This window comes from Pholis gunnellus (genome assembly GCF_910591455.1).
Source record: "Pholis gunnellus genome assembly, chromosome: 6".
In the NCBI taxonomy this organism is placed as follows: domain Eukaryota; kingdom Metazoa; phylum Chordata; class Actinopteri; order Perciformes; family Pholidae; genus Pholis; species Pholis gunnellus.
Genome location: NC_136532.1, coordinates 5,112,175 through 5,125,400, shown reverse-complemented (window position 1 = coordinate 5,125,400; position 13,226 = coordinate 5,112,175). Strand labels below are relative to the sequence as shown.

Sequence of the window (13,226 nt, the reverse complement as noted above, 5' to 3'; positions counted from 1 at the left end):
CCCATTGGCTGACGAACCCGTCTGTCATAATATTGGCCAATCATTGAACGGACTTTTTACTTGGGGCGGTTGCTATTTGTCTCAAGCGCTTGCGTAATTCAATGTTGTGATCATAACCGCAGCAATATGTCTGCCTCCATGGTGCGGGCGACCGTCCGAGCGGTCAGCAAGAGAAAGCTATTGCCTACAAGAGCCGCACTGACGCTGGTAAGTCATGAACTGTGTTATAAACGCACGCAAACGCGTTTATGTCTGTTCATACATGCTAATACACACAGTGTCGCGTTAACCCCATACGTCGCTATGTTACGTTCAAGTTACGTGATCCTAAGTTAGCTAAGCTAGCTAACCGCCAGTGACTTGAACGTCACACGGTACATCTTGATCCTACTTTAAAGAGCTTTGTCGTAACATTGCAATGCCGTCTTCATCGTGTTGAGCGGATGGACACACAAGGGCGTGTAGACACGTGTTTGGTCGTAAGAATATAATTGTGCTGAACTAAATGCTAACGGTACTCCTTTGCTAGGCTTGTTTTGTAATGTACTCTCCACTGTTCTCTTTCGTAACAGCGACAAATAGTTGCATACAAACAATTTACCACAATACAGACAATACTGTCGAGCCGTACAACGTTAAGTTACCTCAACATTCTATTACCGATATATCTTGACTTTCAGTCCCTAGCCAGGTCTAAAATCACAAGACTCTATCCCCCACAATGCAACCTACAGCCTAACGTTAGCGTAGTGTGTCCCTTCAACAACACGTGAAGAACTCGTTGTTCTGACATGTGTTTTCACTTTTTGTGGTCGGTGACGTTAACATGACCCGTATGTAAAACATTGGCGGATCACCTCTTGAATTTACAAGCGATATAAAGAAACAATTGTTGCTAAATACATTTTAGTATGAAGTTCGCAGATACTGCAATTGTGTTTTCTTATGTATCATGCTGTTTTTTTTCTATCTGTGATGCCCTTTATTGTACAGAGACATTTGCTGCACGTCACCCACATTTACTGTCGCTCTTTAAAGTTAGTTTGAGGAAAACATGCCGGAAAATAATCAGTAGTTAGAGGAAAAGTACTCCATGTACTACTAATGGAGTATGTCAGTATAGCAAGCTGTCTTTGCTGAGTCATAGTTCGTTATGATGGGCGGGATAAAAAAAATATGCGGAATCTCGCCTTGACCAGCTCTGCTAAAGGTGCCGTTGCAAGATAATGAGGTGGTCCGAGCTGATAAAGGCCTAAATGTTAAGTCTGTCAGCACTGAGGAGGCTGCAGATGATGCTGCCGAAGCCATCCTACCCTGTATGAGTTAGAATAAATAAGAATTTAGAATCCAGAGTAAAATACTTGTACTCTACAAAGACCTACAAGTTATTTCTTTTTTTCAAGATATTATCATTATACTTGTTGGACGGTATAGTCATGAAACAACTCCAGTCTGTGAGACATTTGGGATTGTACTGCACTGCACTGTGGTATTTGGCATCAGCAGCCGCAGATTCGTTTTTAATCTGTTTATTATCGTATGCGTGTGTCCATTATTCTTTGGGATGTAGAGAGAACTCTCTTTGATCGTGCAGCTGATGCAAGAAACGTTGTCCGTCCGTCCCATCTCGGGAACGCCTGGAGGTACTTTCCTCAAATTTGGCACATACGTCCACCTGGACTCGAGGTTGAACTGTTAAGAATTTGATGGTCAGCAGAGGAACACTGTCTCTATTCTGCACCTACATCCACTCAGTTACAGCAGGAGCTACAGGGGTGCACTTATTTCATCATACTGTAGGTACCCACTCATGTCAGACCAGTTGGAGAGTTATTCCCTGCAACAGAAACGTCTCACAGGAGGGAGAAGTATCAAACAGCTAAAGAAACTTAAACCGGCACCGCAGTATGCTTCTCTATTCTCATGCGTGTTGCTCAGTGTGCTGAATCCAGTGGGCTTTGTTAACCTTCTGTTGTCTTTTCTTCAGACTCCAGCAGCTGTGAACAAGATCAGGTTTTTGCTGCAGAACAAGCCAGAATATGTGAGTAACTGAAACATCATATTATCCACACAGTGCATGTCCTCATCTCTTGGAATGTGTTCTTTTGAGTCTTGCATTTGAAATAAATAGTGTTGTTCTCAACAAATAGACCATTTCTGTAACTTTTACAAATCAGTCAGTCCATAACTAACTGCCCTCCACTTCCTTACTGTGACTCAGCAGTTTTATAGCCAAACCATTTAAGCCATAACAAGTGTGGCACTCAAAACTCATGAAACTATACAGCAGAGATCGGCGATTGGTAAATGACACCAAATGGAAACGTCCTTGTGGCTCTTCATAGATCGGTTTGAAGGTCGGGGTGAGGACGCGCGGCTGTAACGGGATGACGTACACACTGGACTACACCAAGGAGAAGGGGAAGTCTGACGAGGAGGTGCTGCAGGACGGTGAGTCTTTATTTTCGTGGCTTTCGCCTGTGCTGAAAAGCGGTCCCAACGTCATGAAGATGTGCAGAACAGAGAACCGGGGAGGGGAGTAGTGACGTCTCTGCTGTGACTCTTCTTGCAGGCGTGAGGGTGTTCATCGAGAAGAAGGCCCAGCTGACCCTGCTGGGAACCGAGATGGACTTTGTGGAGTCCAAGCTGTCCAGCGAATTCATCTTCAACAATCCCAACATAAAGGGCACTTGCGGCTGCGGAGAGAGCTTCAACATCTGAGCAGCACGGGGGGGTGAAGAGGATGGACGCCCCCCCCCCTCCAATGTTCTGAACCCCGTCCCATCCGCGAAGGCCGAGAGACTGAATTGTGACGAGGAAGTTGGGCGTGATAAATTCTCAGACACGGCGTCGTTTCCTACCAATGCTCTTACTACGGACCACTCAAGCGCGCACACACAGCCCGAGTATGCATACACATGCTTAGAGGAAGGTTTTAATTCAATCTGTGTCGTCAAAACTATCTCAACGTGTTGATTTTAGGTTCAGTTACCGCTGGTGTTGACAACTGCTTTTTTAAAAAACTGTGATCTGCATAGAAAAAAACACTTAAAACGACCTCAAAAAAGCAAGATGTTTTGGTTTTGCTGCCATTTTAAACACGCAACGTACGCACATTATTTTCAGAGTGACCGATTTAAGTTTTTGAAGCTTGAATGCATCCACCAAAAGCCTGTAGGCCAACCTCAGCTGTTTGATAAACACTGTAAGACAGTGTGCTATCATGAAGCCAGCAGTATGCAACAGTGGAAGAGCTTGAGTGTCTTGAAACTGCTTTATTCAGTTGTAAAGTGTATATTTATCTCTGTGTGTAAATATAAAGAATGTATATCTCCCGTGAACCACGCAAGCGCACAAAAATAACATAAGAGTCCAAGATGTTTATGTTTTCTCTTATTTTAGCCTGATCAAAGCCAGGACGTTGTTTGTACCGTGCAATATGTCATATGTGTACATATGAAATAATAAATGGCTAAATCCAGTGAAATGACTTTGTGTGGCCGCTGTTTTTAATGTTCAGCAGTCTGACAATAAGTCTTGTGCCGGGACGATCACTACATCATAACTGATATGCAAAAACGTAGACCGGTTGTCATAGGGATGGCCCCTAAGTTAGAATCTTCATCTCAGTTGTCATGGTGACGGCTCAGTTGCGTCACCATTGCGGTTTCAAGCTTTTAACTCGTCTTTGCTTCTTTTCTGTGCTCAGACAGAAGCGGGATGCGGTTCCACTAGATGCCGCCAAATCCTGCACACTGGCCCAACTGTAGCTCAACTGTATGAGCTGACTATGTGACGCTGAACCGTAACAGTAAAGGGGTGGACAAAAAAACAAAAACACCGAGCTGCGGGATGCTAAAAATCTTAGTTGAGTTGGACTGCAGAGATAATCCTTCTTTGCACATCATTTGATCCATTGCTCACGTAAAGAAGCGTTATATCGTTGGGTAAAGGGAGCCCTGCTTAGCAACTGTTAGTTTCCCATAGAACATGTAATCTGCCTCCCCTCTATTATTCCTTCCTGTACTTCCTTATGACTTTATTTTGACAGTTTGTGATATGAGGTACAGTATGTTTACAAATTGTAATTGTCTCAGCAAAGTCACTGAAGGATGATGTGTTTTGGCAGAATCTTCATAAATATTTCATGTGTGTCAGATTTCCGTGTAACTCACCCTCTGCTGCTTCTCTCAGAGTTATTAAAGACTTTGACCGAGAGGAAATCCCAACACATCAGCTCCACCCTGAGGAACACGAGGACAGGCACTTCCACCGCCCCATGGGACCTTTAGATCCAGAGCCATCCCTCCCAGAGAACATCGGCCAGGTGTTGGTTTAAAAGGCAACCGCGACCCGGTTTACCCTCCTCAAATCCTGTCATCTTTGCCCTCCTGGCAGGAAACTTTAAGATGCTGCCCTCTGAGATGCAGCCGCACATCCTGGGCGTGCAGGCTTGGACCAAACAGCCGTCCCGTGAAGCTCTGTGGACGCTGCCCGAACCGTCTCGCCAAACCGATCAATAGGCAATCGGCTATCGCATATCATGAAAATAAATATACCCCTTATTGCTCCTCCTTCCACACAAATGGCAGCCTCTCCTTCACCTACAGTTACTACTTTACCATTAACGTATTATTATCGGTCACTGTAGTTCTACTACACGCTTTGGCTCAAGTTTCGGTTGGTTGCAATATGCGACCTCACCTCTAGGTGTCGCCAAATTGGACACACTGCACCTTTAACTTTTTTGTTTTTTCTCAATAAGACCAGGTTTTTCTTGATAGTATATAGAAGTATAAATGTACCACAATCACATAATCATTATTTCATGATCATGGCAAACAAAACTAGTTTAACGTTTTGGGATCAAAATGCGTTAAGTTCTTCGCTATGCAGAACAAATAGACAAAATCTTTTTTGGTTGCACAGACGGATCAACAGTGGATCCTGCGTTAATTGTTGTAATGCTTGATCCCGCTCCAGGGCCAACCAGCGAATGGTTCTTTGAAGATTTGACGGACCTCCAGAGGACTGTTTTGTACTTTTTTATGTACTTAGTTGATATTCTTTACTGTTTAATATTTATATTACTTGTCGCTCTTGTTTTTTACCGTGTATCTTGTGTACACTGTCCACTTGCTGCTGTGATCCTGTAAATTTCCCCACTGCGGGACTAATAAAGGATTATCTTATCTTATCTTATCTCAGGAAGCTGTTTCTAGGTGCCTCAAAGAAATCTGGAGTCCCGAAGGAACTCTCTGGGGAAACTGTTCGCCGCGACTCATCAGAACCCCGCATCTGTACCAGTTGAAGACAAAGACGCAGAAAAGATTAAATCTGCTGTTTTCGATATATATATATTCATTTAAAAACATAAAGAGAAGTACATCTTTTATGTTTGACGGTCAGGATAATATGTCAAGCAACAACTGCACGAGACGTTCCTTGAACTTGTGTCTGGCTGGGCAGTTGGCAAGGTTACATGCTGCTCTGCAGCGGAGGCCATGAGACATGTAATGACAGCTTCTCAGAAACGTGTTTGTTGTGAGCGATAGATCAAGCTGTACTGTCACCGCGACCCCTCGGCTGCCTCCACAATTCATTGTTTTTTTTATTTTGGTTTGCAGGTGAGCACCAGTCATTCTGATTTGATGAAATAAATGAATGGTTGCCTGCAGGCTGTGGGTGTGGTTTGAGTAGAATGACACGCTTTTTAAACTAAACAGTTATCTGAAAAATTAGAAAATTCTACCCAACATCACGCAGAAAATAAATGTTGCACTTTGTGAGACAGACTTTGTGGCGAGACGCTACAGGCAAAAACATATTCATGATTTGGTCAATTTTGAGATTTTGCTTCCTAAACATGCCTTCTTTAAGACTAGTGAAAAGAAAACATCCAAAATACACATTTGGGTGTTAATTGTACTACTACTACTAGATTTCTACTAAATTCACCAAAAGTTACCATTAGATAACAATACATTAAGTTAACAACACAAAAAGTAATCATCTCAATGTACGGGATTAACTGGGGAAGTTCTGTGGTGATATCTAACACCGACCGCAACTTCTGGATGTTAGCAAGATGAAGAAATAAAAGAACTGTATTCGAATCCAGCTGCAGCCATTTCACATGGGCACCCGGTCCTGTATAATTACAGGTGGTGATGGAGATTTAGTTTAAAAGCTCCTGCTCTCTCTCTCTCTCTCTCTCTCTCTCTCTCTCTCTCTCTCTCTCTCTCTCTCTCTCTCTCTCTCTCTCTCTCACATGAACACTCACAGAGCAAAATTACCCCCCCCCCCTCCCCCCCCCCCTCGCCAGTGATGGTGGTCTATAACAGTGCTTTCATCTCAGAACAGCATCCCATCTCTGACCAACACGGACTAAACCTGACAGAGCAGAGAGAGGGAGGCAAGCAGGCACAACACAGGTAAGAGGGGCTTATTACACAGCTTATTTAATATGATTCAATATTTCAGTTGGCTTTGGCTGATTGCAAGCATATTAGCAGGTATTAATTGAAATACCTTAAAGAAAAATGAACTATGAACATTTTTAAACATACCAGTTCTTTGTTTTAAATGTACGTGAATTCTTCATACTTTGACGTCATCTTCATGCACCATAGGACACCCCTGGCTCTGATTTGTGAAGATGACAATGGAACCAGCAGCTAATCACGGTCCGGACTGCGGGCCGGCTTGCAACGAGTCCGCAACTCCGGGGGGGCAGGGGCCGCCGGCATTGGTCGACGACTGGCTGGTCCCCACCTTCTTCGGCCTCATCATGCTGGTGGGCCTGGTCGGGAACTCGCTGGTCATCCACGTGGTCACCAAGCACCAGCAGATGAAGACCGTCACCAACTTCTACATAGGTAACATTTCAGAAGCGCACACCAAGTCTTTTTTTTTTTGGTATCCTTTCTGTTTGTCCGGTGAAAGAAGAGGAGGGGTGCCTTACAGGAGTTAAAGACCCTGTTCCACTAATCAACAGGTGGTCTGATAGTAGTGTGACACTAGAAGTAGGACTGGTGGAGATAACAAATTACATTTGCTGTCCCTCACTGTCGTTTTTCGATTTTTTTTGCATTTTGTTAATGTTTGTAACTTAACAGCCTGTTGTCTTTGAACTAAACATTCTATATAGCATTATCATAATACCTCCCTTTAAAAATGTAGGCCTCACGCAGTACTGAGAGAAAATTTCAACTGACTACTTTTTACTTTGATCTGAGTACGGTCAGACTATAGAATCCAAAACGTTTTGTACCTTTTGTTCTGAGTAGTCTAAAGAACACAGGTTAGTTGGTGAATTTTGAAAGGTAACTCTCAGTACTTACCAGTGTTATCGGCATTGATACAGTTATTTACGGTACTTTTGCCCTGTCGAATGCATCTCACCCCGACATGTCTTGAATTATATTTCTCTGTTTAGTGATCATTGCTCTTGTCCTCTTCCAGTAAACCTGGCTACCACCGATATCTTGTTCCTGGTCTGCTGCGTGCCCTTCACCGCCACACTCTACCCACTGCCCAGCTGGATCTTTGGAGAGTTTATGTGCCGACTGGTGAGCTACCTTCAGCAGGTTAGATACTCACACGTGGACATACAAACAAACAGGTGTGGAATTGCTAGAGATCATGGTCCTAATGATATCGTGGCCCGGTGACCGAAGCATCATGCTATAGTACTGCACTTATATCATTGTATCCCTCCGCCCTAAGTTACAGTTTAAATCAATGTCTGTCCAAAACATCAGCACTTCATCCATATATCATATTAAACACTTGTGTGAAATTGTCATAATATGATTCATTGAGTTATGGCCAAAAAGCATGTGTTTTGTGAGGTCATAGTGACATTTGACCAGCAAATTATGTGCAAATTATGTGCAAAATTAGAAGAAATTCTCTGAAGGCGTTCCTGAGATATCCCGTTTACGAGAATGGACCGGGCAGACGGACGGACGCACATCCCGTAAACACAATGCCTCCGGTCACGGCTGTGGCCAGCGTGGAGGCATAAAACGTCCGATCACATCTATTAGAATTATAGAGCGCTGCAGGAATGAGTCTTAAAACTCGAAAATGAATAAGCATTGTTGCGCCTCTGGTTCCCTCGTCTTGAAGTCAATCGTTGTTGTTTTTTTTTTATTGTTTTTTGGATCAGATGCCTGAAAAAAGGTCTGTGGTTAACACAAACTGAAGAGATTTTAGCATTTTCTTCTACGATGTATAAAATACAGTATATAGCCTACACCTCTGGTGAAGTTTGTAGCTTTTACATGTTTTTTAAAAAGGTGTCTGCTAACAAGTGGCTAAATGAGACTATAAAAGGTCACCACGCCGACTAGTCCGCCTTTAAAGCCTCGTTGTGTTTACCGTGGTGTAGTTATGCGCAGAATAACTTTGGATGTATAGCTACCAAACTAATCTTAGACCCAAAACATAAAACAAACCTGAAAATGTAACAGAGGGAAAAAAAGGTATACATTTGTCTCTGTGCAGTTAAAGAAACAAAGTTACTTTGTGTGTGTGTTTCAGGTGACCGCTCAGGCGACGTGCATCACTCTGTCCGCTATGAGCGTGGACCGCTGCTACCTGACCGTCTATCCTCTGCAGTCACTGCGACACCGCACCCCACGCATGGCTCTGGCCATCTCTGTGTCCATCTGGATAGGTACGCCACAAACAAACACAACCACGCACACATTCACGACCTTATACACACAGTGGAAAATGACAACAGTGCGAACAACTTTTTTGTTATACCTTTCAATGACCCTCCTCCCTTCCTTTGAAAAGAAATCACCCCAAAGAGCAGTTGGGGATTCTCCAGTTGCTGTTCACGTGGTTTGTTTTTGGGGTTTGGAGCCGGCATCTAGTGGCGATAAGTACAAGTTATTATGAAAATCATGCTCTGGGTCATACGGTTGTGTGTCGTCCCCCCCCCCCCCCCGTCCTCTCCAGGCTCCCTGCTTCTGTCGATCCCCGTCGCCGTGTACCAGCGTCTGGACGCAGGAGACTGGTTTGGTCCCCAGACGTACTGCAGTGAGGTCTTCCCCTCGCCCCGCCTCCAGAGAGCCTTTATCATCTACAGCTTCCTGGCCGTCTACTTGCTGCCCCTGCTCACCATCACCGCCTGTTACGCCTTCATGCTCAAGCGCATTGGGCAAGCCAGCGTGAATCCCATCGACAGCAGCTACCAAGTAAGAGTTGCTTTACTATTTGTTTAGATATTGAATCCTCAGGGAACAGAATGTGATTCCGATCGTTACAAAGCCTCCCTGACTCCAGCTACAGGCTCAGGCGGAGCGAGCAGCGGCGGTGCGGGCGCGAGTCTCCCGGATGGTGGTGGTGATGGTGGCCTTATTCCTCATCTGCTGGGGCCCGATCCAGGTCTGCATCCTCCTTCAAGCTTTTGGCCTCCGCAGTTACGTTCTATACAAGGTGACTTACTCTCTGTTAAAAGTGGTTGTCAGTCCGGCCTTTTGGTGGCCGAAACTGAAAATATGGTTGCTATTTTTATTCCTCTTATATTTGGAGTATTATACAGTTATACGTCAGCTCAATAATGAAAATATGTTGTACATGCTTTCCAGTATGATTTGCCGTCCAGCTCAAAGCTGTCTGGATACTTTCTCAAGTCTTCACGAATACATTTTTTTGTTTTTCGTTCAGATTCAACTGGTTCTCTATCGCTTCAATCAATTTGCACTTTAGTTTGAGTCGAAAAACGTAATTTGCTTCGCCAATGTCTCTCAAACAGATACTTGTTGGCACTCAAGTTAACGCACATGTAGGAATGTCTTTTAAAATATCTTTAATGCCACATATATGCCAAATATTAACAATGTATTTATTTTGGGCTCCACACATTTGCTGTCCCTGTTTTTCATATTGTTAAAAAGTAGTTTCAACTAATGGCAACCAACGATCAACAATTAGTTGCCAATAGAGTGCCACAGGAATGAGGCAGCATTTTTGTACTCCCAGTTCCCTTGTCTCAAAGTCAATGTTCTTTTTTGAATAGGTGTTTGGTTAGATGCCTGAAATAAGATCTGTGGTTAACACAAGGTGGGGAGATTTAAACATTTTGTTCTACAACATATAATATGTACCCCTCTCATGAATTGTAAAGATTTTACACGTCCTTTAAAAGGTGGTTGCTAACAAGTGGCAAGACTACAAACTATCATCACATTGACTCGGCCGCCTTCACAGTCTCGTTGTGTATTCTCGCGCTCATGCCTCCGTGGTGTAGTTCGGCCATAGCCTATCGTTTTTACTTCTGCCTGTTTGCCACAGAGCTTATTTTCTGCACTTATCCAAAATCCGATGGAAAACTCCATTGGCTTTTTGTCAAGGGCAGAAAAAAAATCCAGAAAATTCTAAAAATGTACATTATTTTTAGAATATTCTTTGTGACGAGGTGTGGATCTAGTCTAAGTTTAGCTCTTCCAGGCAATGACAGTGATTGACAGGATTGTGGTCACAGATATTGATGTGGCACTTGCTTCAAAAACTGCCACAGATCGATGCCTTTTATATAACTCCATCTCAATTCTGCACCCGCAGCTAAGGATTTGGGGTCACTGCATGTCTTACTCCAACTCCTCCGTCAACCCGCTGGTTTACGCCTTCCTGGGCAACAACTTCAGAAAGGCCTTCAAGCACGCCTTCCCCGCCATATTTCTGTGGCGCACGAGGCGGCGAGTCAGGGTGGGAAACATGGAAGCAGAGGAACAAGGAGAGATGGATCACCCGGCACCCAAAGGAGAAGCAGAGATGCACTTTCTTTCATCTGGTTCCTAAAGGTCACGCTGGGCATTAGGACACTGTGCGCTCGTTGTTTATTTATGGTTTGTTCTGGAAATGAGAGCAGTCTGCTCAACCTGGTATATCTGTGCGTGTACACACACACACACAGTCAAGTTTTCATGACTTTTGGATAAAATACATTGATTTAATTCATCTCCTGGAGACTTAACCTAACAACAAAAAACTGTTACCAGCCTAATTTTAACCTTACCGTAACCTTAAACCAGTGGCGGTCTGCTGGGACTGCTGCGCGAGTTACCGCCTGTGAGTGCTTTGGGCGGCGGAGGGGCAGCACCCGCTGCTCGTTCACGACAGTGCAGAACTACGTGCTTGAACGTCAGAAAAGTCTCCAATTCCAGAACAAGTCGCTAGATTTGTCACTAGTAGCTTTTGACAAAAAAAGTCGCCATGAGGGTTTGGAAAGTCGCCAGATTTAGCGAGAGAGTCGCCAAGTTGCCAATACTGAGCATCGACTGAATATGTCCCCAGAGCAACATTGGGCGTAACAATGTTTCCTGTCACATATATATCACAAAAATCCAATCATCATAAAAACAAGTTGTACAATTAATAATATATAAACAAGCATATTAAAGCTACTGCAGATGTAAAAACAAACGCATTTAACTTACCAGAGCTGCTGTTCACTATTTAAAGACAAAGTCCTTCCTCCTTTCTTTGTTAACAAAGAGTTTAATCTCACGGTTGTTCAGTACATCCGTGCGTTTTAGTTCCAGTAAGAAGTCATTCTCGATTCATGGACACCAGTGAAGACAGTCGAGCCTCCCCAGTTGTATTTCTTGAATACGTTTTAATGCGTTTGAGGCTGAAAATGTCCGCTCCACAGAGGCAGCAGATATTGGGATTGTCACCGCCCAGAGATGGGCAGTATTTCTATTACTTGTAATTGAAATACGTATTTCAATTACTTTTGAGTATTTTGTAATTTGTATTTGATAGGGCCGATTAAAAATCTAACGTAATTTGTAACAAAATACTTTAGAGTGGAGTAATTTTGTATTTAAAATACTCAAAATACTTTCTCCACGAAACAAAAAACAGTTCACGAGTTCAGTCTTCAGATCTTCAAGTTCAACGGATTGTCTGTCAAGGTAAATATTGTATCTGAGTGTGACAGATGTCAACTAGCTTGATGTATAACTTATGTCTGGGTCTGGCTACATAGCCTATTGTATATACATGGTGATGGTTATAATATCAAGCTAGCGATCGATGCTAACATGCGAGCGATCGATGCTAATATGCTAATGACGCTAGCATGCTGTCTAGGCTAGTGCATAGCCAGTGTTTAGCAAGTTAACTTATCAGTCGAGTAGCTAGCTATTTAAGCAAAGCAACTTCACGTGGAGAATCTCCAGAAACTGAGCAGAGTGGATCTGCTTCTGTGTTGAAGGCATAATGATATGAAATGTTCTTATTGTAGAACATATGATGTGTCTACTGAACTAATCTACATCAAATTATTTTTATTAAACATGTTTCTTTTTGTTAACTTGTTTAGAACTTTTCTTCTTTTAGTATACAAGTGTTCATGACAATAAAATCTTAAACTGCCTTTAAATATTAGTCTTGGCCAATGTAAACATTAAGAATAAGCTTAAATAAATATGTTATATATTTGTAAACACACACTGCTATATATTTGTAAACACTGCTATATATTCGTAAACACATTTAGTGAAGCTTAAACCATATGCTATGTGCAGTAATCATAATATGTCTCTAAGTGTAAAGTCACAGAGTGAGGCAGTGTATTCCACCTGCGCAGGGCCCCCTCATTATCTAATACAAAACAGGAACCAGGTACTCCCCGGTCTTGCCACTGCCTGGTACAAAATAACAGTTTCGACTAAGAAGTAGTTAAGCGACCTTGGCTTTAGAATGAACTCTCAAACACACACACACACACACACACACACACTGATCTGACTCATCGCTGGAGCGGCTGGCTATCCGTGTGCCGGTGGGGACGGACGTCCTGTGCACCAATGAGGCCCTCAGAAAGTTTAAACCAAGAGCCGCCTCCACCAATAGTCAACCAATCACAAAATGCCCTGAAGAACATATAAATCATTGTGACTCCCCCTTGGGGAGCGCCTTTTTCTTTGCTGTCACAGATAGTTTTGATGAGGTCCGAGCTCGTATTGATCTGCTGCGTCAGAATACTCCTGTTATGAATAAACACTTTGTTCGATTTTAAGTATTTTGAGTTCAGTCTTGTCTGTGTCCTCTTTCATTAACACCAACTAAAGTCCAAAGAACCTGAAATGTAGAGATGAGTATAGTGTCAGTAAGCCGTTGTAATGAAACATGTTGGTTAGATGTCTTTAGGAGAAGATATATCAACCAACATACTGTTGTCTGAGGTGCAGGGGAATGTG

At 43.1% G+C, this 13,226-nt stretch overlaps 2 protein-coding genes across 2 annotated transcripts; both read left to right on the top strand.

Moving 5' to 3' along the window:
• The first annotated feature begins 114 nt into the window (after window positions 1-114).
• On the top strand, window positions 115-3,477 carry isca1 (iron-sulfur cluster assembly 1). The gene is made up of 4 exons (XM_079160804.1): window positions 115-207; window positions 1,988-2,041; window positions 2,346-2,451; window positions 2,573-3,477. The coding sequence occupies exons 1-4, from the start codon at window positions 127-129 to the stop codon at window positions 2,719-2,721; spliced, it is 390 nt and encodes a 129-aa protein (XP_079016930.1). The 5' UTR covers window positions 115-126; the 3' UTR covers window positions 2,722-3,477.
• A 3,187-nt stretch (window positions 3,478-6,664) lies between these two features.
• On the top strand, window positions 6,665-10,818 carry kiss1rb (KISS1 receptor b; the record flags this gene model as incomplete). Its single annotated transcript, XM_079160651.1, has 6 exons — window positions 6,665-6,878; window positions 7,465-7,589; window positions 8,548-8,683; window positions 8,974-9,212; window positions 9,301-9,453; window positions 10,582-10,818. The coding sequence occupies 6 exons, from the start codon at window positions 6,665-6,667 to the stop codon at window positions 10,816-10,818; spliced, it is 1,104 nt and encodes a 367-aa protein (XP_079016777.1).
• Between the last annotated feature and the right edge of the window lie 2,408 nt (window positions 10,819-13,226).